Source organism: Magnolia sinica, chromosome 6 (assembly GCF_029962835.1).
Source record: "Magnolia sinica isolate HGM2019 chromosome 6, MsV1, whole genome shotgun sequence".
NCBI lineage: Eukaryota > Viridiplantae > Streptophyta > Magnoliopsida > Magnoliales > Magnoliaceae > Magnolia > Magnolia sinica.
The window spans coordinates 68,741,199-68,763,659 of record NC_080578.1 but is presented as its reverse complement, the minus strand read 5'-3'; the positions used below and the strand labels follow the sequence as shown (position 1 = coordinate 68,763,659).

Sequence of the window (22,461 nt, the reverse complement as noted above, 5' to 3'; positions counted from 1 at the left end):
AGAGCTGTCATTTTATCGATACCAAGTGACTACCTAGGCCCCCTGAATGAAGCTCTCGTATAACAAGCTCTCGCAAGGAACTCTTAGGAAGACACAACCTCGTGTCGAAGAAAAAGTACCCATCATGCAAGCTATACCTTGGGTACTCAGTACTTGCACCGAAAATGAGTGTTGAAAATACCTTTCCAAAATCATCATATGTGGCAGTCCCGTTTAAGTTCTTCAAATCCAACAACTGAAACTGATAAGGTAGACAAAAGGTGCGACTTTCGGTTGGGGGCGTCTACTACCTTATTTTCAATACCGGTGCGATGTTTGAGGATGAAGGTGAACTCTTGAAGATAAGCAGTCCACTTAGCATGCCTAACACTCAACTTCTTTTGAAAATTCAAGTAACGTAATGCCTCGTGATCAGAATAGAGCACAAAGTCTCGATGAATGAGGTAATGACACCAATGCTTCAGAGCTTGTACAATAGCATAAAACTCCACATTGTAAGTAGAATACTTCTTTCGTGCCGCATTGAGTTTCTCACTGAAAATGGCCATCGATGTCCTTCCTGGCTAAGAATATCTCTTATGCCTACGCGCAATTCATCACGGGCAACTTCAAACACTTTTTCGAAATCAAGAAGTCTAAGAACTGGAGCCTCTATCATTTTTCGGTTGATTTCTTGAAATGCCTTTGTTGCTGCTTTAGTCCACTCAAATGGATTGGACTTCATACATTTAGTAATTGGCGCCATGATGGAACTAAAGTTCCGAATAAACCTTTGATAAAATGTCGCAAGCCCATGAAAACTACGAACCTCATGAATGTTTACGGGAGTAGACCATTCAACAATAGTCCTTATCTTTTCTGAATCAGCCTTTACGCCCTCTGCTGAAACGATGAACCCGAGAAAGACCATGCTAGAACTCATGAAGGTACACTTCTTCAAATTGATGTAGAGTTTCTAATGGCGCAGTACTCTCATCACTTGGCGAAGATGGTCCAAATGATCTTCTTGTGAATGACTATAAATAAGGATGTCATCGAAGTATACGACGACAAACTTTCCAATGAATGGTCGTAGAATTTGCATCATCACCCACATGAATGTGTTAGGTGCGTTTGTCAGGCCGAATGGCATAACTAGCCATTTATATAATCCATCATTTGTCTTGAAAGCAGTTTTCATTTCCTCGCTAGGACGAATTCTTATTTGATGGTACCCGCTTCGCAAATCAATCTTTGAAAAAATTGTAGCATTTGCCAACATGTCTAGCATGTCATCTAGGCAAGGAATGGGAAAACAGTACTTTATTATTATCTCGTTGATGGCGCGACTGTCAACGCACATTCTGCCATTTGTCTTTGGTGTCAGCAACGCTGGCACAACACATGGGCTAAGACTATCACGAATGAACCCCTTTGTTAATAATTTTTCAACCCGTTGACGAAGCTTTGCATGCTCTGTCAGGTTCATTAGATATGTTGGAAGATTTGGTAATGGCACTCCAGGCACTAGATCAGTAGCATGCTGAATGTCGCGCATGGGTGGAAGCTCACTTGGTAGTACATCAAGGACCTGATCTTGAAATTGGGACAGAATGTCCAGAATCTTGGGTGGTTGAACAACAACATTATCAACTGGATCGATCTTGCATCCTACCAGAGCATACATGATTTCACGTTCACGACTCTCCTCCATGAATCTGGCCATGCTCAACACTGTGGAAGCTGACTTTGCCTCTTCAAGTTCGTCATCTTTCATAGGGTTAAGAGTAATGGGCTTTCCTTTGTATATAAAGCTGTATGTGTTCTTGCGACCCTTGTGAGTCACATCCTTGTCATATATCCATGGGCGCCTTAGTAATATATGTGTGACCTTCATTGGAATGATGTCGCACCAAAGCGATTCTTCATAACGACCCAGAGAGAAGTTGACTAAGCACCTCTTAGTCACAAGGATGAACATGTCATTCACCCAAGCAATCTTGTATGGCTTGGGATGCGTTTGAAGTTTCATTTTCAACTTCTCCACTGTATTTTGTGAGACCACGTTCATGCTGCTGCCTCCGTCAATAATGACCTTGCCAGCCTTTCCACCACACGATACTCGTGTATGAAAAATATTCGTTCGCAGCCAGTCTTCTTGGGCCGCCTCCTTTGGTGCTGTCAGAATCCTTCTAACCACCAATGATAACTTGTTTTCATTTAGGCAATCGAGGCCTTCCTCAAGTTCCTGCTCATCATCTTTTGGATAATTTGCGTGTTCATCTTCCACTTGGTCTGCAATGAAGTCTTCCGTCTCACAAAATTGGAAATTGTGAGAGGGACACTCCATCCCATAATGTCCACGACCACCACACTTAAAGCAATTGTTGGTCGACCTCCCTTGCGTTACTGCAACAAACTTTCCCTTGGTATCATCGTTTCGGGGAAGAGGATTGGAAGCAGATTGGGTGGAGTTTTGACCGATTTTGTAATCCCGAGGTAAGTTAGTGCGGGGCACGAAGTGGAGCCACTAGTAGTGGAACAAGTGGATGCATAACAAGGTGTCCCGTATCGGTATCGGTTGGTGTAACGGTGACCTCCAAAACCGATACGGATACGGGGGCGTAACGGTGATACGGGGGCGTAACGGCCCGTAACGGTGCAAAATTTTTTTTTTGTCAAAAAAATATGAAAAAATATGGATTAAATCCGGAATATTCTAAGCATTCCAAATATGCATTCATTTATAAATTGGAACATGTTTATGGTGGTGTAACGGTCCACTCTTTGGTGAGAAGTTGTATCGGACTATCTGATGAATTTATGAACCAGATAACCTGAATTTGACTACAAAATTCATATATTTAATTTTCTAACTATCTACTATCAATGATAGATATATTAGAATGAATGTAATATGAAAATATCTTACATTTAGGTGTTTGCAATTATTTTTGAGGGCCAAAATTCATGCGTAAATAGAAAAAAATATAAAAAAAATATAAAATGGCACCCCAAATATGTAAAATGCACATTAACATGTTCTACTATGATTAACACATCATATGACATCATTAAAACAGCAAAAGAATCATTAAAAAATGATTTTTTGAAATTTCAAAAAAATGGCCGAAATAAATGCGTAAATAGAAAAAAATATAAAAAAAATATAAAATGGCACCCCAAATATGTAAATTGCACATTAACATGTTCTACTATGATTAACACATCATATGACATCATTAAAACAGCAAAAGAATCATTAAAAAATGATTTTTCGAATTTTCAAAAAAAGGGCCAAAATAAATGCGTAAATAGAAAAAAATATAAAATGGCACCCCAAATCTGTAAAATGCACATTAACATGTTCTACTATGATTAACACATCATATGATGTCATTAAAACAGCAAAAGAATCATTAAAAAATGATTTTTCGAATTTTCAAAAAAAGGGCCAAAATAAATGCGTAAATAGAAAAAAATATATAAAATATATAAAATGGCACCCCAAATCTGTAAAATGCACATTAACATGTTCTACTATGATTAACACATCAAATGGCATGATTAAAACAGCAAAACAACCATTAAAATTTGAATTTTCGAATTTTAAAAAAAGGGGCCAAAATTCATGCGTAAATAGAAAAAAATATTAAAAAATTATTAAATGGCACCCCAAATCTGTAAAATGTATATTAACATGTTCTACTATGATTAACACATCATATGACATGATTAAAACAGCAAAACATATTAAAAAAAGTATAAATACCTATTTTTGACGAATTTCTGAAAAATGGCCCACCGAGCTTTGATTCAAAAAAATCTGTGATATAATGTGTTTTTATCTCAAATACCTAGCTAAGGTTGGTCGAAATTAGTAGTAGAAGGAGTAAAAAACAGTTTGGAAGCAAAAGGTTTCAAAAAAACAGCAAAAAATGAGCTAATCGGCCGATACGTAACCGATTCGGCACACCCTGATGCATAACCCCCACCTTGAAGGTTGCCATGCCAAGTGCTCTTGCACTTTTTGGGCCATTTGATACGCCTCGTCTGCACTGTTGAGGTGAATAGTTACCAACTCTTTGAATCTCGAACCGTAGCCCATTACAATAACACCCCACTTGTTGTCTTCCTGTTTTTGTTGAGCGGCATCGAATGACTAAGTCATAATAACGCTGTGTGTTCTACTCCACGGTCAGATTGTCTTGTCGAAGCGTGAGGAGCTCTTGAAAAGAGGTCATCTCGTAATCTAGCGTTAGGAACCTTCGCTTCATTCTTGCTTTCATTTTCTCCCAATTGCTTATGGGAGGAAGGCAACCGTTGTAGATCTTCTTCGATGGTATACTACCAGTCTTGAGCTGCGCCTTTAAGTTTTAAGGTAGTGAAATGCAACTTGACAACTTCTTCCATTTCGTACTAACGAAAATATCGCTCCATCGACTTTAGCCACTCATTGAACACTTTGGGATCCAAATTACCATCGTAATATGGAATATTAATCTTGATATGCTTGACAGGATCCGAGGTGTGAATATTCCTCCCTCCTTCGGGATAAATTGGATGATCCTGTCGAAGGTTGTTCATCCCCCTGGCTCCTGGTTGCGCATAGCGATGATGTTGGGCCCTGTAGCCAGGCTCATATTCTTTGTCTTGGAAATTACCATTCAGAACAAGATGCCTTGAGTTAAAATTTCCCGACTCCAATTCTCCATTAGGGTCATCTATAGATGTTTGGCTATCTAGATTGATTTCCTTGCTTGTGTTTTCGAGAATAATAATACGTCCTTCTAAAGCATTCATTCTGGCTATGGAACGGGCCTCTAGGTCATCCATCCATTTTGTGATTAGATTGACCACTTGTAGCAGGGTTGTGACAGTTTCTTCTTGAGGTTGTGTGGCCATCTCAGGATTGTAAATCGTCCCTCTTCTAGTGTGGCACATAAGACAACGGACTTTGACAAGCAAGCAAAATAATATATGTTGGGACAAGATTATGATGTGGTAGGGTTGGAAGAGTTTTTGTTTGTAGAGTTAGGGTTTGGCGATTTTGAGATGGGAAAAAAAAAAGAAGAGAAAGATGACGGATGGATGAAGGGGAAAGGTGAAGGGTTAGATTGAGATGGGAAAAAAATTACCTTCTAATTTTCCCAAGAGTAGAACTTGCTTTGATACCAATTTGATGCAAACCCGAAAGGAAAAGCAAATAAATCAATAAGAAAAGAAAGAGATTGTGGGAAAGATCCAACAATCCTCTAGTCAGATGCTAGAGATCACAAATGCAAGACTGTGAGCAAGCTCAACAGTCCTCTAGTCTAGAATTAGAAATCACTTTCCCTCCCTTCAACAGCCACCACCATAGAGAAAAGAAGAAAATTTCATAAAGAGAATATTGATCAACTTGTGTTATTCCATATGACATAGGTCCTATTTATAATCAACCTTACAATCTGTAATAAAAGATATAAAATCTAAAAATCTATGAAATAGGACAACACTTAAGTAACAAAGCATTATATAATTAAGAAAATACCTAAAATAAGAAAATATTTAAGATTATGCCCTGCCTAAAAGTAAAGATATGAAAGAAAGAGCAGATTTCCTAATTTAGAGATTTGAGAAAAATGGAAGTGATGATGGCTAAAAAAGGAAGGTGGTCTTTTTCTTGTACACACGTGTAGAGTGTGCACGTGCGGGATGCGAGACAATTGCATCAAAAACTCTAGTGGGCCATATCAGGGAGAAATGCAAATCAAGGGACGAAATTGTTTCCTTTTTCCATGGCCCACTAGAGTTTTGTATTGGCTAAAAGTTGGGCTAGTGAGGTTTTAAGGGGTGCCGCACCATGTGGACTATTCAGATTCTGTGCCCATGACACATGTACAAAGGTGCGAACGGGTGCTCACGTAAGAAGGTGCACAGGTGAGCATTCCTCTCTCTCTCTCTCTCTCTATATATATATATATATATATAGAGAGAGAGAGAGAGAGAGAGAGAGAGAGAGAACTGCTCACCTGTGCACTAGTTCTCATGAGTTCTCGTGAGAACTTTTTTGGAACTCATCTCTCATGATCAGTGTTGTCATGTGCGACCGCATATGCGCATATCCATATGCAAATCGCATATGTGAAAATATGCGATCGCATACAGCATATGCGATCGCATATTGGCCTTGGCACATTGAATTTTTTTTTTTTTTTATTTTTTGCGAAAGAAAAAAAAAAAAAAAAACAACGTTTTACCTATTATAAAAAGGCTTCCAAATCTCCTCCATTTGCAATATTCTCACTCCAAAACTCTCTTACTCTATTTTTCTCTTACATTTCTTAATTACAAGTGGTCTTAATCTCTCTCTCTCTCTCTCTCTCTCTCTCTCTTGTATTTTCTACTTCCAAGTGATCTTAATCTCTCTCTCCTACATTCCCTCTCTCTTGGAAGTTAGAAGATCAAGTTTCAAGGAAGATAGCTTGTTGATTTTCTACAATAATAAATAAATAGCTTGTTGATTTTGTTGTTACTTCTTGTTAACTATATTGTTAAATGTGGATGACTTGATGTTTAATTCATTGTTTAATTTCTTTTCTCTCTCTCAAATGTATTTTAAATGTATAAAATTAGTTATCTATTAACTTAGAAAAGTTCTCCTTAGTTTCTTTTTTTCTTTTTTTTTTTTACATTTTTTTGAATTTTTCCCTATTATATATATATATATATATATATATTCAAAAAATAAAATAAAATGTGGTCGCATATGCGATTGTGCAATCGCATATGCGCATAGGCATATGCGATCGCACATGATCGCATATGCGATTTGACAACATTGCCCATGATATGAGTCCAAAATCTGAATAGTCCACGTGATTCAACACACACACACACACACATCTCGGTGTTTCAAATAGCGCCCGTAGCGTACGCTATATAGCGTAGCATGGCCAAAGCGCTACGTAGCGTCCCAAATAGTGTAAATCCCCTGTAGCCTACGCTACAGCTACATAGCGCATAGCGTCAGCGACAATGTATTTTTTTTACTTTTTTTTTTTCTTCATGTTTTCTTTGTTTCCAATGTTGAGGAATGTGACACTTGTATTATACTTGATACTTTTAACCTATGAGATTTTTATTTCTTTTCATAATTGTGACTTGTTGTTTCCATTAGATATTATTAATTAAAGTGGTTTGCTTAGAAAGTTGTTGATGTGATAATTATATGATTTGGCTTATATATGTGGATTGGCTTTTGATAAATGATAACTAATAACTTTTTTGAACATGCTTATAATTGATAAAATGAATATTCTTTTAGGCATTTATATATATGTATATATATATATATATATATATATATATATATATATATTATATTTGTCCTATTTTTAAATTAAAAAAATAGAAGTATCGTGTAGCTTACGCTACACGCTATATATTTACGCTACACACTATAGAGGGTTGAGCACTACGCATCACGCTACCGCTATTTAAAACACACACACACACACACACACACACACACACACATCATGGACGGGCAGATGGACCAACCCCACCATGATGTGTTTCTGACATCGATTGATTGGTTGACCGACCGACCCCACCATGATCTGTTTATGACGTTGATTGATTGATCGACCGACCCAACCATGATGTGTTTCTGACATCCAAGCCATGCGACGAGTACGAAATCTACTTTAGGTGGGCCCCACCACGATGTGCCTAGGGCCCAAAAACCAGCCCAATCCATGGTCCAGTGGACCACACGATAGGAAATAGTTGGATGTGGGACATCTACCCTTGAATTTTAACCTGGCACAACATTCTGCGAACTACTCCTATCAGATGTCTCACCCCAATTTGGGCACGAGGCCCAAAAATCAGGTCAAATTGTTATTCATACCAATGAAAACAGTAGGAATGGTGGGCATTCACCTGTTCACTATTGCCCTATTTTGTGGCCCACTTGAATCATAAATTGGGCTGATGTTTGGGCCTTGGGCCTAACATGCTATGACACATTTGATAGGTGGCTTGGATGTGTGAAACACAATATGCTAGTGCACACCCAAATTGGACCGTGCGGATGGATTCATGGAGTCTTGCTCGCTGGCGACCAATGAAATATGTGTGTTTGTTTTACATGTGCATGTAAATATTTATTTCACAGTTACTAAATATGCAGCTCTCTTGTAGCATGTCCTTGTCCACTTCACATTCTCTAGCCTCAGTTTTGTTGGGGTCCTAACATCCAATTGACCTCAAGTGGAACAAAATTACAAGGGGATGCTATCACCCACAACCAAAGAGAGCCTGCCAACTACTTCCAGTCAAGGGAGTCTGCCATAGAGTTCCCTTCCCATTGCATATGGGATAAGTTAAAACATTGTTCTGTGTCTATAATTTCCTCGACCTAATCTGCAAGCCTCCAAGGGAAAAGCTTAGAAGAAATCAACCAACATAGTGTTGCTGAAGTCTAGGGTTGTCAATGGGCTGGTATCGTGCTGCATCAGGGTCAAAGTGCGGCCTGCAAGAACAAGAAAAAGAAACAAAGACAAAAAAAGAAAGAAAGACATAGGCCCCATCTGCTTCGGTTCCATCTAAAATGGACTGGCTTGGACCCATCTAGGGTAGGGTTCACTCAGAATTTCTCTATAGGATGGTGATTATGGTCTGGTGATCCAAAACATCGATTATTATTATTATTTTGAATAGTAATTAATTTTATTGATAAGTTGCTAAGACAAAAAGTCAAAATGGAAAAGAATATAACCCGTGAATTACAACCTAAGCAAAGACAATTTTACAATCTTTGACATTCTTTATCGTGGATGCACATTATAGCACATCTCTTTTGGATTTCCAAAGTACCTCCCATGATCCTTCATTATTTTGGAAACACCTTCCTGTTTCGCTCCCCCCAAATGTTCCTCAAACTTGCTAGCAAGATCATGCGCCAAATGATTGATTCATCCTTTCTTTGGATCCCATCATGCAATTCCCAAAAAATAGCATTTATAGGAGAATGCATTGACCAATTAACTTCAAATATAGCCAGAAACACGATCCAAACTTGCTCACAAAAGGATAATGAAGGAAGAGATCCAAATTTACTCACAAAAGGATAATGAAGGAAGAGATGATATATCGATTTTGCACTATTCTTACACATGAAACAAATGTTGGGTAGGATGATAGATTGTTTCTAGAGGTTGTCTATGGTTAAGACTCTTTTCTCCCAATCAACCATGCAAAAGCCACCATCTTAGTTGGAGCTCCATAAAACCAAAAACCATGAAAAAGTTCCTTGGAGGAGAGGATTTTCAGATCAATTTATAAAAGGCTTGAACTGTAAACTTTCCTGATGGAGAAGTATTCCAAGCAAGGTATTTCGTATCTGTTACGATACGCCCGTAAAGGCGGATACGTATAGGTAACGGCCATGACCGTTATGTGATACGAGGTGAAATGTGGCAATTAGTTTTTTGAGACCGTATCAGCCTTTACGATGGCCGTAAAGGCCGTTACAGGGCATAACGACCGTTACACCCATAACGGTCAAAAAACGGTCACTTTTTTTTTTTTTTTGTTTTTGCTATTTAAATTCATTTCTCCTCCTTTTCACTTTTCTCATTCCAAAAACTCTCCTATATCATTTTACAACAGATTTCGACCACTCTTACTATAGCTTTTAAGATTAAAATTGTGGATTGAAGTGATTTGAGCGAATAGAATCTTTGAGGGCCTTTTTTTTTTCAAAAAAATTGAAAAAGCAATATTTATGCCTTTTTTTGATTTCTAGTTCTAATGCTTGTGTCCCCGCATCTCATAGGCTACCCTACTCGAGCCAAGTGTGAAAATGCCCCTGCATTAATAATCCCCGGTGAGGAGTCGAACTCGAGACCTCCTGCTTTGATACCAATTTGATGCAGGACAATTAACCACTTGTTTTAAAAGCTCGAACATTAGAGCATGGCGAATCAGTCCGGTTATCTCATAGCCCAGGCCCCACATCTCATGGGTTAGGACGTCGGCCGAACCCCACTCGTGGACCCCAAATCACATGGGTACCGCCTCACACGAGCCATCCGCCTCACACGGGTGGGGCCCGCCTCTCACCAGCCACCCGCCTCACACGGGCTGCCCACCCCGAGTGTATCCCCGCATCCCACAGGCTACCTTACTCGAGCCCTGTGTGAAAATGCCCCTGCATTACCGATACAACACTCTCACGAAAGAGTGGACCGTTACACTACCATAAACATGTTCAAAAAAAAAATAAAATGAATACATATTTGAAATATTTACATTATTCTTGATTTTTTAGATATTTTTTCAGAATTTTTTGGGCAAAAGAAAATTTTCAACCGTTACAGGGGTCATAACGGTTGTTATGCCCCCATATTGGGTATCGGTAATGGTGGTGACCGTTACGGCCACCGTTACCGATACGGAATACCTTGATTCCAAGTTGGAGAATCCTTGGAAATTGAGGAGAGACGAATGTTCTGCAATGGCTCCAATAATTTAGCATACTTGGCTGCTTCCTCGTCAGATAAATCCTTTCGACAATGAGGTCACCATACACCATTGCTGCCATGAAGGGAATAGCAACTAGCTACGAGCATTTTCTTTGATGGGGCTAATCTTTGCCAGTGAAGGAAACTTTAACTCCAATGGACTATCCCCACACCAAGGATCCTCCCACGATCCCTCTCTCCAAGAGAGAAGACCAATCATTGGTTAAACAACAGATCAATAGAGATAACGACCCCCCCCCCCCCCCCATTTGAAAGTTATCACCTCTCTCCATAGCCTATCCTTTTCAGTACGAAATCTCCATTGCCACTTTGCTAACAATGCCACATTCATTGTTTCCGACACCCGTATGCCCACTCAACCCTCGGAGATCAGTTTACAAACCTCTTTTCATTTGAGAACATGAAACTTGTGCCCATTGTTGACCCCTCTCTACAAGAAGTCGCGTGTTAGTTCTTCTGACTTGTCCAAAACAGACTTCGCAGATGCAGTACTGCTACAGTATCGCTACAATATTACCTCAGTATGCATGCTACAGTAACACTACAATGTGCTATGCTAATATGCTACGATACTTGTTTGTTCTCTCCCAAAAAAGCTACAGTACTCGAGTTAAGAGTTTATTTAGCATTGTAAATATAAAAAAGATACTTAGATAAGATGAACAAAGGGCTAATGTTTGGGACTGTTTTAGGTTATGTTTAGGGCGTTAAGTACTTTGGACTGTGTCTGGGGGATTGTTTTTCTCTATTATTACTGGATTTTGCATGTTTTTTTTCAAAATTTCCAGTTTCTTGTGATTTTTTATTTATTTATTTTTAAATCGTATTGTTGATTTTCCTTCCCCATTACCTTCTTCTTGCTTGAGATTTGGATTATTATTATTTTGAAGACTGCTATGGCTCTTGATAGAGTGGAATGGCAGAACATGATCCATGCGGTCGACCCCAATTAGTTGGTATAAGACCTAGATGATGATGATGATGACCATCGAATTAGAGACCAACTTGAACAGTCAGCCTCGTAGTGTGTACCATTTTATTGCAACCCATGTGATGGACCAAGGGTGATGCCACCAACCACATGATGGGTCCCATCACCTATTTTGTGAAGGAGTGGCATGTTATGGTACTGCTACTGTATTGCCGTAGTGAGGCGCTGCAGTAACACATTACAATAATGTTATTTTAGCGATTAAAATAAGATGCTCAAATTTTTAGTTAGCTTTGTAGTCTTTTAATGTTGAAAAGACTATGTATGGGGCTTTGCTAAGTGTGTGCCATTTTATTGTAACTCTTGTGATGGGCCGAGGGTGGGCCAACCAATTTTATGATGGGGGATCCATCACCTATCTTTTGCAACAGAGTAGCATGCTACAGAATGGCTGCTGTATTGCTATAGAACGAGACAGTAGTAACACTCTATATAGTATGCCGCGCTAATGTTATTTTAGGGACTCAAATTTTAAGGTAGCTTTTTATTCTTTTAATGTCAAAAGGATTATATATGGTGCTTTGTTTAGAGCTGATCTAAGGTTGAGATTTGTTCTAGGGTTTCACTTTATCTTCGCGAGTATATTTAAATTGAAGGAGTCTCTTTTGGAAGTTTTGATGTCTTTGCTGAACTTTTTATGGAGGACTTTTCGTTCTTATGGATGTGATTTTTTTCTATTCTGAAGGTAGAATCTTCCTCTGCCAATTGTGTTTCCTTCTCCACTTTTCTTGTTCTTATAAATTAGTAGTTGGATTGCAATTCCTCAATGTGAATGAGGGACTGATTTGACAATCAGGTCCCTACTTCTCGCCAGGTTGTGTGTGGTGGATGTTTATCTCAAACCTTAATGGATATTCCTTTCTTACAAGAGGAAAAAATATAAAAAAGAGTAGGCAATTGGGTAAAAGGAGTTTTCTCTCCCATCAATGGTCTTTGATCTTCTGGTATATTAAAAGTTTTCTGTTCTTTTTTATGAAAATTTAAAAGATTTTGCAGGTCAAATTTGTGATACTTGCAAAAGAAAAAAATATTAGGTGTCGGACATGGGGATAATCTTTTTTTGCCTTGGTGGTGGTCCTTGATTTCTCAGTTAGGCTGAAATATGTTCCATCTCCTACTGATAAAAGATGCATATTTAATATTGTGATGTGCATTTATGAAGTAGATGTCTGTATTTCATGCATGCATCAAATTTTGAACACAAGTAATACCTTGAGCACCATCCCACTTCAGTAGTAGGAGCTGAAATTGTTGACTGCTGGCATTTCTCCTAAATACCACCTGGTATCATATATTCTTGCTATAAACCTCATTCTCTGACCCAAGTCTGCAATGAGAATGGTGTAATCTTGGCATATGGAGCTCCTTTTTGACATATATGCCATGAAGTGGTGTAATGCAATATGTTTTGTTTTCATTGAGTGGGGCTTGGTCATGCCTATGAGTATATTTGTCTGCCTGAGCAGTACTAGGCTCTAAGAAAGCAAAAAAAAATAAAATGTGAAGAAAAGGCAGTTTGTGTTTGCCTATTATGGATATTGATGTAGTCTGACTGTGTTATGGGTGTCATTGTTGTTTCATTATGCCTCAGTTCTCCCCTCGGGTCCATCCATAACAAAAAATAATTACAACATGCTACAACCATAGAGGACCTATCCAATGTGAAAATTTGGTGGCTGTGGTTACAGGTGGAACTACAATACGCCCACGACTATGCAGGGATTAGCACAAGTATTGGGTTGACTGCAAACCCCATCGTCAACTTTTCAGGTGTAGTTGGGAGCAATGTTCTCTCTGTTGGGACCGACTTGTCTTTTGACACTGCCAGTGGCAACTTCATCAAGTATAATGCTGGGTTGAGCTTCTCCAGTGCCGACCTCATAGCTTCCTTGACCTTGTGAGTAATCAGTTCTTCAAAACAAAGTTGATCTTTTAGGTCTCTGTTTGGATGTACCCCATATAACAATTAAGTTCAATATTTGGTGGAAAGGATACCTTTCTACTATCCATTTGGAGTGGTGCAGAAAAATGGGGACCCTATTGCATGGCTGGATTTTCCCCTTCACCTCAAATCAATGTTCGAGATATCTAAGCTCAACCTGATATGTTACTGATATTGATTTGGGGTGGAGTGTGTTAAGCGTGGGATGTCCAAAAATACCTTAATTTCAGGGAAGAATGGTGGGATCACCTCTTATCTGAATGAAATGGTCTGCTAAAATCTTGTAATGACATGGTAGGAATGACAAAGGGGATACGCTCACCGCTTCCTACTATCACATGGTGAGCCCCCTGTCAAACACGGCGGTGGGTGCAGAGCTGTCACACAGCTTCTCAACCAACGAAAACACCCTCACCATCGGCACCCAGCACGCACTGGACCCCTTGACCACAGTGAAGTCCCGGCTCAACAACTATGGCAAAGCAAGCGCCCTCATCCAGCATGAATGGAGGCCAAAGTCCCTTTTCACCATCTCAGGGGAGGTTGACACCCGTGCCATCGAGAAGAGTGCCAAGATCGGCCTAGCCCTGGCTCTCAAGCCCTAGGCAATGATGGAATGTCTAGAGGGGAGAGAGCAGGGCAGTGCAGTGCAGACAATAAGGTAACGATTGATTGGAACCGAAAGCTCTTCTTTTTGCGCATTGTCTTTTTAACAGGCATGCGATTGGAATTCTTCTGCCTTTTCTTTTGTTTTCTTTTGTTGATTATATGATGATGATGATACCATGGGCCTGTAAAAATAATTCTGGCCGGCAGTAGGGACCAGAGATTATTTATCTTCAGAAAATTTCCTTTTGTCCCTCAACCTCCCGTTTTCTCCACTGAGCATAAAATAACTGGCTTTTTGAAGCGGAGTTTTGACTTGAATGTTGTACTCCTTTAATGGGTTTTTGCCATTGCTGTTCCTAATATCCGTTGGTTTTTTTTTTTTTTTTTTTCCTGAGATGGTATTATGCTCTTTATTGGTGGCTCTTACATATTGCGTGTAGACTGTGATGTACCACGACTTTAGCATGGTTGTACGATGTGTGTTTAGGATGAAAGTGGCCACCTATATCAATCCATGTAGGAATTTAGGAGGTGCAAGTGCAGATCATTCATCTGGCGAATGTGTTTGGGCTGGGTTCTGATGTGGTGGTGAGTTCTACTGCATTTGGTTTGGTCACCGAGTCTGTTTTAATCTGAACAGTTGGATCTGTGTTGTCTGGAAAGAATATGTTGTTAGGATATGAAACATGCAACAGGCATTTTTCTATTAATGTGATTGTTACAATTGTATGCGATTTCTGGGTGGGCTTTTATCTAATCCAGGGTTAGGACCGGGTGTGAATGCAGCTGTCTATGTTGTGCCTATGTATCTGATAGTTTATCATCTCTCATCATGGGCATGGTTTAGGCTTCTGTTTGGAAGGTGGAACTGCTGTTTTCTGGCACATGAATGGCGCTTTTGGTTTGAATGAATGGATCCTTTCCTGGCCTTTCGTGGAAAATTTGATTGGGAAAAAAAAAAAAAAAAAACTCAGTTTTGGAAGGTTACTTTTTTCTCACCCTTTTTAATGCATTGCTTTCCCACGTTGGAAAATTCCTCCAAATCCTTTTGGGGCGCCCTGTTGGATTATTTACCAAAATGCTGTTTGGAGCAGTTATGTAATCACATGAAATGTTTTAATTATAAACATTCCAAAATGGGAGCATATGTAGTCCCATTATGTTAAGTGTATGACCATAACAATCTCCAATCTCATGAGGATCATCATCTTCCAACCAGTGAAATAAGTTTTGCTATGTCGTATGCGTGTGAGGTAACTGATGCATAAGCCACACAATCTGCTAACATGAGATGGATATGAGTTCTACTCATCAACGAAAATCATTGAAATGATCTCTCTTGAATTTTCTCATGATAGCTTACAACCCCACGTGTGGATGTGCCATGTCTCAGAAACCGCGGGACACTGACCATATCTTAAAATTGCACTAATCAACCAATCTTAACCGTCCAATTGACCAAATGGATGGTTAACAATAAGTGGTTCAAATTCCGAGTGCAAGATAAGATTATCATTTTCATTTGGCTAATGTACTTTATGGGTTATGCTCCATCTCTATTAGCGCAATGACCAATGTGCTTGGTGCAAGAGTCACCATTCTTTTAAGTTGTGGTAAACTATCATATGGATTCTCTATTCAAACCAATCAAATTTGTGGGGGCACGTTATGTCTGGAGCATGTCCCAGGAATCATACTGATTAACTGATCCTAACTATCCAAGTAGTGGTTATCAAATGGATGGTTAAAAGTAAATAACAAGTGGATCAAATTCCAGGCGTAAAATCAGATGATTTACCGCCTTAAAGTCTTCAGTAAGTATACTAGAAGCTGGTATTTACATTATACTATATTTTCAATTGCCATTGACATCGAAATGGTATTATAAGAAAATTAGAAAATTTGCCAGAGAAAAGGAGTTTTCAGGAGCTAACATTTTAAAAATTGCGTTTCCACATGCTTGAGTTCTCAAAAACTAATTTCTGGACTATCATGCAAATGGGGCCTTAGCTTTCCTCCCATTACACTTTCAATTTGGAGTTTTGAGTGTATTGCAACGACTTAGATTCCAATGCCCCACTCCAACCTTCACTCTGTGACCCAATACTCTCCAACCCTCCCAATTCAATAGCACTGGAGCTTGCTTAAACATTTTGCATATGGGAATTTTCACCCATTTTACGGGAAGATTTTGGGATTAAGTGATTGAACTTATGAGCCACACTATTATAATTTGAAAGAGAATGATTAAGTAAAGAATAAGACATGATGTAAGACCCGAGGCCCCGAAATCTTGTTTATACACTGGATAGCCGTTGACTATATGTCCATTGGCCTCAAGAATGTTTTGACTTGATGATAATGTTGTTCTGTTATTAAGCCGTAAGCCGTATTTCAACCCGATGTCCGAATTTTAAGATACAAACTTAAAATTAAACAATCTAAAAAATGACAATTATATCCTTGTTTTATCTGATGGAGCCCCACCATCGAGTTTTCAAAATCCGTTAGGTCCAAGAGCCTAACCGTTGTAACCGTAGTCGAGTTACGGAGTTAATGGCGAAAACGACATGTCAATAGGACACCCGGATTGTAAGTTATGCATAGAGATGCACATGTATATTTTGAGAAAATATATTTAAATGACCTCGATGTTTTTAAACTCCTTGGAATACGTTAGTTCAAATTACTTAAATAATATTGTTATATTGCTATTATAAGTTTAAGCTTTTCAAAAATCATCACAAAACATCCCATAACCCTCCTTTTTAGACAAAAGTTAATTTAAAACCATTTTCAAGTCCGTACATATGAAAACCCTTTTGCAACATTCCATTTTCCAGCACTCTTTCTTGTTGAGTGTGAAGTTGAGAAGAAGAAAAAGAAGAAAAGAAAATAGAAGCTGAGGTTGGGAGCCAATCCTCTGATAGTTACAGATGAGTGCATAGATTAAGAGCATGCATGTGTACGTTGGGGTTTCCTTCAAAACCCTTTTGCTGGATTTTCATTTAGGGTTAGAAAATTGCTGGATTTTCTGTTTTAGGGTTACGCTTTCGCTGGCTTTTCATTTAGGGTTAATAGATTGCTGGAATTTCTGTTTTATGGTTAGATAATTGCTGGATTTTCTGTTTTAGTGTTAGGTTTTTCGCTGGCTTTTCATTTAGGGTTAATAGATTGCTGAAATTTCTATCTTACAGTTAGATAATTGATAGATTTTCTATTTTAAGGTTAGGCTTTCGCTGAATTTTCTGATTTCGAATTAGATATTGCTGAATTTTCTTGAAAGCCCTATAAAAGATGAGATTTTTGATTTAGGGTAAGTATTGCTGAATTTTTGATTTCGAATTAGGTATTGCTGAATTTTCTTGAAAGCCCTATAAAAGATGAGATTTCTGATTTAGGGATAGGTTCTTGTTGGAAGTTCTGATGGAGTTGGTTAATTTGTTGCTAGATTTTCTTTTAAAGCCCTAAGCAGACTAGCTTTTCTGATTTAAATCCGTTAAGTTATTGTTGGATTTTCTTACAGGTATGGCTGGATTTTCTTAATTAGTTGATTAGGTTATTAATGGAAGATTAGATAATAGAGATGATTTAATGTTGTTTAAAGACATATGTATTTCTAACGGTTTCTCTCGTTGTCCCTTACAATGTCCGCCCGCTATCTATTTGAGAAAATGTTTAAAAGAAATATCCTTCATCTTTTTGATATAGTTAATTCTTGAGAAAAAACATGCTTGTGGCATGAAGTCTTATAGCAGAATAAATCCCAGATTAGATTTAGATTGGCTAAGTCAGGTGCATATCATATGCATGATTTATAGTCGTTGTATCATTGTATGATTGAGAGTGGCTAAGTTAGGTGCATATCATATGCATGATTCATAGTTGTTGCATCATTGTATGATTGAGAGTGAATAATTCCTCTCATGGTATGGTGATATGGTGATCATTGTAGGTTGTGTTGCGACACACGTTGTGTCTATGATGGGGTTGTGTTGCGACACACGATGTGTCTATGATGGGGTTATGTTACGACACACGATGTGTCTATGATGAGTATGTAAACCGTCTAGATACATGATGTATTATACATGATGTATTACATGAAACCCCTATGAGGAACTTAAATGTATGAGGAGACCACATGAGGAAGGTCGTCCTATGTTTGCCTTGAAAACCATGACATATTGTGCTTATGTGTGGACTTATGCATATGGTGATTGGAAATGCGATTAAACATGCTTTTTTATAACTTGAGTTGGACACTACACCAGAAATGTGTAATTCGACAGGACATGATTAGAGGGTCCGTGGGTGAAAGTCCCTAAACCCCGATTAGTACCATTGGGAGCGACCAATGCCTAAACCGGGTGGAAGAACAGAGCGCTGAAATGCCGAAATACCAAAGTAGGCAGCGACTCCCACCGGCGCGTGTCGATTGGTTGAGAGGTTTGACCTGACTTGCTTATGGGCAAGCAAAGATATGTTGTGTGTGACAAGCTCATAAATTGTCCGCTATCGTTTTGCCAGGCGACTTATGACTTTTCGCTGTTAGGCAGATAGTGAGGTTCAACCCAAGTGGGTCAGACTAGTTCAGCCCGTGAACTATGTAGTCCCACCTCTGTAGTCGACCACGGTGGAAAAGTCTATACAAGTGGGTAGCAATCATATGCGAGTCTCACCTCTGTTTTAGACTTTGGTGATCCAATTGGGAAATATGATAAGTTATGGAAACGTTGAAAGAGTATGTATGTTACAAGTGTGTAGAAGTTCCATCTCTGTATATAGGAATATAAAAAGTGGCATAATGCATTGTATCTTTAGTTTATTGTTATCGATTCAGAAAGCCTATGTATTCCTGTGCATTATATGAGCATGACATGAAACATGCATTTTCATTGCACACATGCACTCACTGAGCTTAGTAGCTCAAGCTTTCCTCTCTAGCTCAAGCTTTCCTCTCTCTCTCTCTCTCTCGCTCTCTCTCTCTCTCTCTCTCTCTCTCTACAGGTGAGAGTAGGGAGCTGCAGGAGTAGAGGCTACAGACTCCAATTGTCCTTTTTGTTTTGTACATATCAGTGTATGTATTTTTTTTGTAATATCCTGAATATGTACATCAGGTATAGTAAATATGATATGGTTTATGTTTTGGTTTTGCCTTGATGTGCTCAGTTGTACACAGTAAAATATGATAAAATTTTGAGAAATGCTACGTGTTTGTCGTCTTTACTTTTAAAAATTCTCCTTGTGGAGCCCCGCTTATGGGACTTTGGATGTGATAATTGGAAGTCCCAAAATCGGAGTTCTATGGAGGCTGTCAAACAAAATTTGGTGTATAGTAATCATGGATTACCAACACTAGATTTAGGGTCGTGACACATGAGACATGTATAAAAAATTCATTCGGTTTCATGCTGGGAGGTTTACCATGAAACCTTTTCCTACATAGAAAATATATGAAGAAATATAGGGAGAGGAGGAAGGCTCTCCATATCTTTATTGAGTTAGAGACATCATAGGATAGGGTCCTAAGATAATTAATTTAGTGGGTATTGGAAAGGAGCTTGAGAGGACAAATTGACATTATCAAGAATATGTATGAGGGAGTGGTAACAAATGTGAGGATCACTAACGAAGAGGCAGGTGATTTTTCAATTATTGTAAGCTTATAAAATGGTTGGCATTGAGACCATATCTTTCTACATTAGTTATGGTTGAGGTAATGTGGCATTTGCATAAAGAGGTCCCATGGCTTATGTTGTTTGCAAATGACATGTTTTGATTGATAAAATGAATGAGAGCATAAAAACACATATAGATTTATGGAGGGATGCTTTAAAATGTAAAAATTAATGAGAATAAAATAGAGTATATGGAGTACAATTTTAATAATAATAGGAGCGAAAAAAAAATATAAGGAACTAGTTAATATTTTTGGCCAAGAAGTTTTCCACCTGACTACATTTGACACACTTGATTTCAAAAGACATGCTCCAACTCGGTAGTTGCATGATAGGTGTGATTGTTAACATACCCTTTAACTTTATAAAAGCCTCTTGGCATGAGTCAGTCCAATCAAATGGAACATCTTTCCGAAGAAGGTTACTCAATGGTCTAGAGGAATATGAGGTCAAGCTTCATGTGCTTCAATATACACGATCTACCGAAGCGAACAATGTTTCAATATTTCATACTCGCATTTGAGGTATGGATGACCTTAGATTGACCATAGGTTAGGTCATATTTATTGCATACTGAATTTGGATCAATGTATAAGTTTATAGGCTTTTCTTTGACTAATCCTAGTCATTGTTCGATTGGTCCAGGCATTGGCTCAACCAGTCCAAGAAGTTTCTCGACCAGTCCAAGATTTGTTGAGAATTTTCAAGAATTTTTGGTTGTGGATCGACCAGTCGTGCACACTGCTTGACCAGTCGAGTGAACAATCTCGACTAGTCGAACAGTGCTCGACTCGAACTCCAGCGACTTAATTTTTACTCACTCGACCAGTCGAGTGCATTTCTCGACCAGTTGAGCAGGCCACTTGACTAGTCGAGCAAGTCACTTGACTAGTCGAGTAACGAGTTTATCTTATTGCGCCAGAAATTTTAAAAATTGGTTGGTGCTTCAACCAATTGAACGACCCTTAGACCAGTCGAGGGAACAGAATTTTTACCTATAAATAGAGGACGAATGTCAGAGGTTTTTCGTTCATTTTCAAGCCTAATCAAGCCATCACTCTGAGAGATAAGTTCCTGCAATTGTGAAGCTATTACTTATTCATTTTAGATTCTTTTTATAGCTTTTTGTATTTGATTTTGTGATCTCTTTATTCAACTTTATTATATTAAAAAGAGGAATTGTGATATACCCTTTTAAAATCAAAATCAAATCAAGCTAGCCCCACGTTAATTTAATTTAAAAATCATTTAGACTTAGAACCCTTTCATTTGTGAGATAGAACATTGAACATCTAAGTCTACATCGAATTGGTTCTACCAAGATACATTAGAATCTTCAGATAAGTATTTCAATTTTCTGCATTTTTGGTTTATGAGGTTCAGCCAGGAAAATCTCATTGTGGAGTTTTTGTGATTGTGTAAGCCCATTTGAAAAACACAATTGTGAAGGTTTTAAGGTGAACCTTGGAAAACCTTATTTCTTAGTGAAAGCCAATATCCCGTGGGTGTGGATATTAAGAGTGGAGTAGTTATGTGGCTATTTGCGAATAGTTGGTGTACACACACAAACCACTATAATTCTCGGAGTTTGGATGATGAATGTGATGTATGTGTGGTGATGAATGTTGTAATTTTCTTTATGCACTTGTGGTGGATGTTGTAATAATTTAGTTTATTTCCTTTGCCTCTTTTATTGGTTTGAATTTTTTATGCTTACCAACGTTCTAGTAAGGTTGTCCTATCAGCCTTTGGTTTTTGGTGTTAGGTTATCCTTAAAACTAAGTCTTTGTATTCCGCATATATTTTTTTATTTAGCATAGTCCTATTAACACCCCCCCCCCACAGGACTTTGAGCTCGGCCTTTTCAAGTTGTATCAGAGCCTAATAGCTCATTCATTTATATTCATTTCCTGAGCTAAACGATCTCGAGCTTTTAATATGTCAAATTTTGATAGCCTCTCTATTACTAGGCATCCATCTTTTGATAGCTCCAATTATGCTTATTAGAAAGTCAGGATGAGGATCCTTTTGATGTCCATCGATGAGTGCGTGTGGCAAGTTACAATGTAAGACCCGTATCCTAGTCCGTACCATTCCGTAGGCTTCCGCGGTCCCTCTGATCGAATTCCGGCAATCCTCAATCCATATTCGACGTTTGCGCGCGATCCTAAGCCAGGTCCCACATATCGAGTCAGCTCGAACTGAAACTTATACCTTAGCGACCGCGCTGTCATCGCGGTTCCAACGCCATGACTCGCGCACCGATCCGATACCCAGGCTAGAAGTTGTATGTCCGCATTCATTTTGAGAAAAACACCGCACGTTATGAATTTTGAGGGAATCTGTACAATGTGGCCCATCAATCAATCAATCACCCAAGTCAAGTACATACCATACCTTAAGTACATCAACTCATCCCTCATTTTCCCTTAAGTCAACTCTCTCTCCCCTCACCATCCCTCTTCTACAATTTTTCAAACAAACCCATCCCCTTTTTATAAAAAAGTCAAACTCACCCATACCTCCCATTCCCTTCCTTACATCATCCCATCACCCCTTTTTCTTTCTCATTTCTCAAATCTCCCAAGCATCCCACGTCTAACCTCCCTTCTCTCCCAAACAACAACAACAAGTGTGGCCCACTTTCCCCACCCTCTCATCTCTCATCCCCACCATCAAAACCCCATCAACCACCATCAAAAGTGTTGGCAAGGAGCTAAGGAG

The 22,461-nt window shown here is 38.7% G+C and overlaps 1 protein-coding gene across 1 annotated transcript in view; it reads left to right on the top strand.

The window, feature by feature from the left end:
* The window catches only part of LOC131248836 (mitochondrial outer membrane protein porin of 36 kDa), a 51,874-nt gene extending 37,518 nt beyond the window's left edge, over positions 1-14,356 (top strand). Inside the window, exons 5-6 of the mRNA XM_058249313.1 lie at positions 13,194-13,402; positions 13,746-14,356. Of these exons, the coding sequence (XP_058105296.1) occupies positions 13,194-13,402; positions 13,746-14,052 (516 nt within the window). The 3' untranslated portion in view covers positions 14,053-14,356. The remainder of the gene's footprint in view (positions 1-13,193; positions 13,403-13,745) is intronic.
* Positions 14,357-22,461: the final 8,105 nt, after the last annotated feature.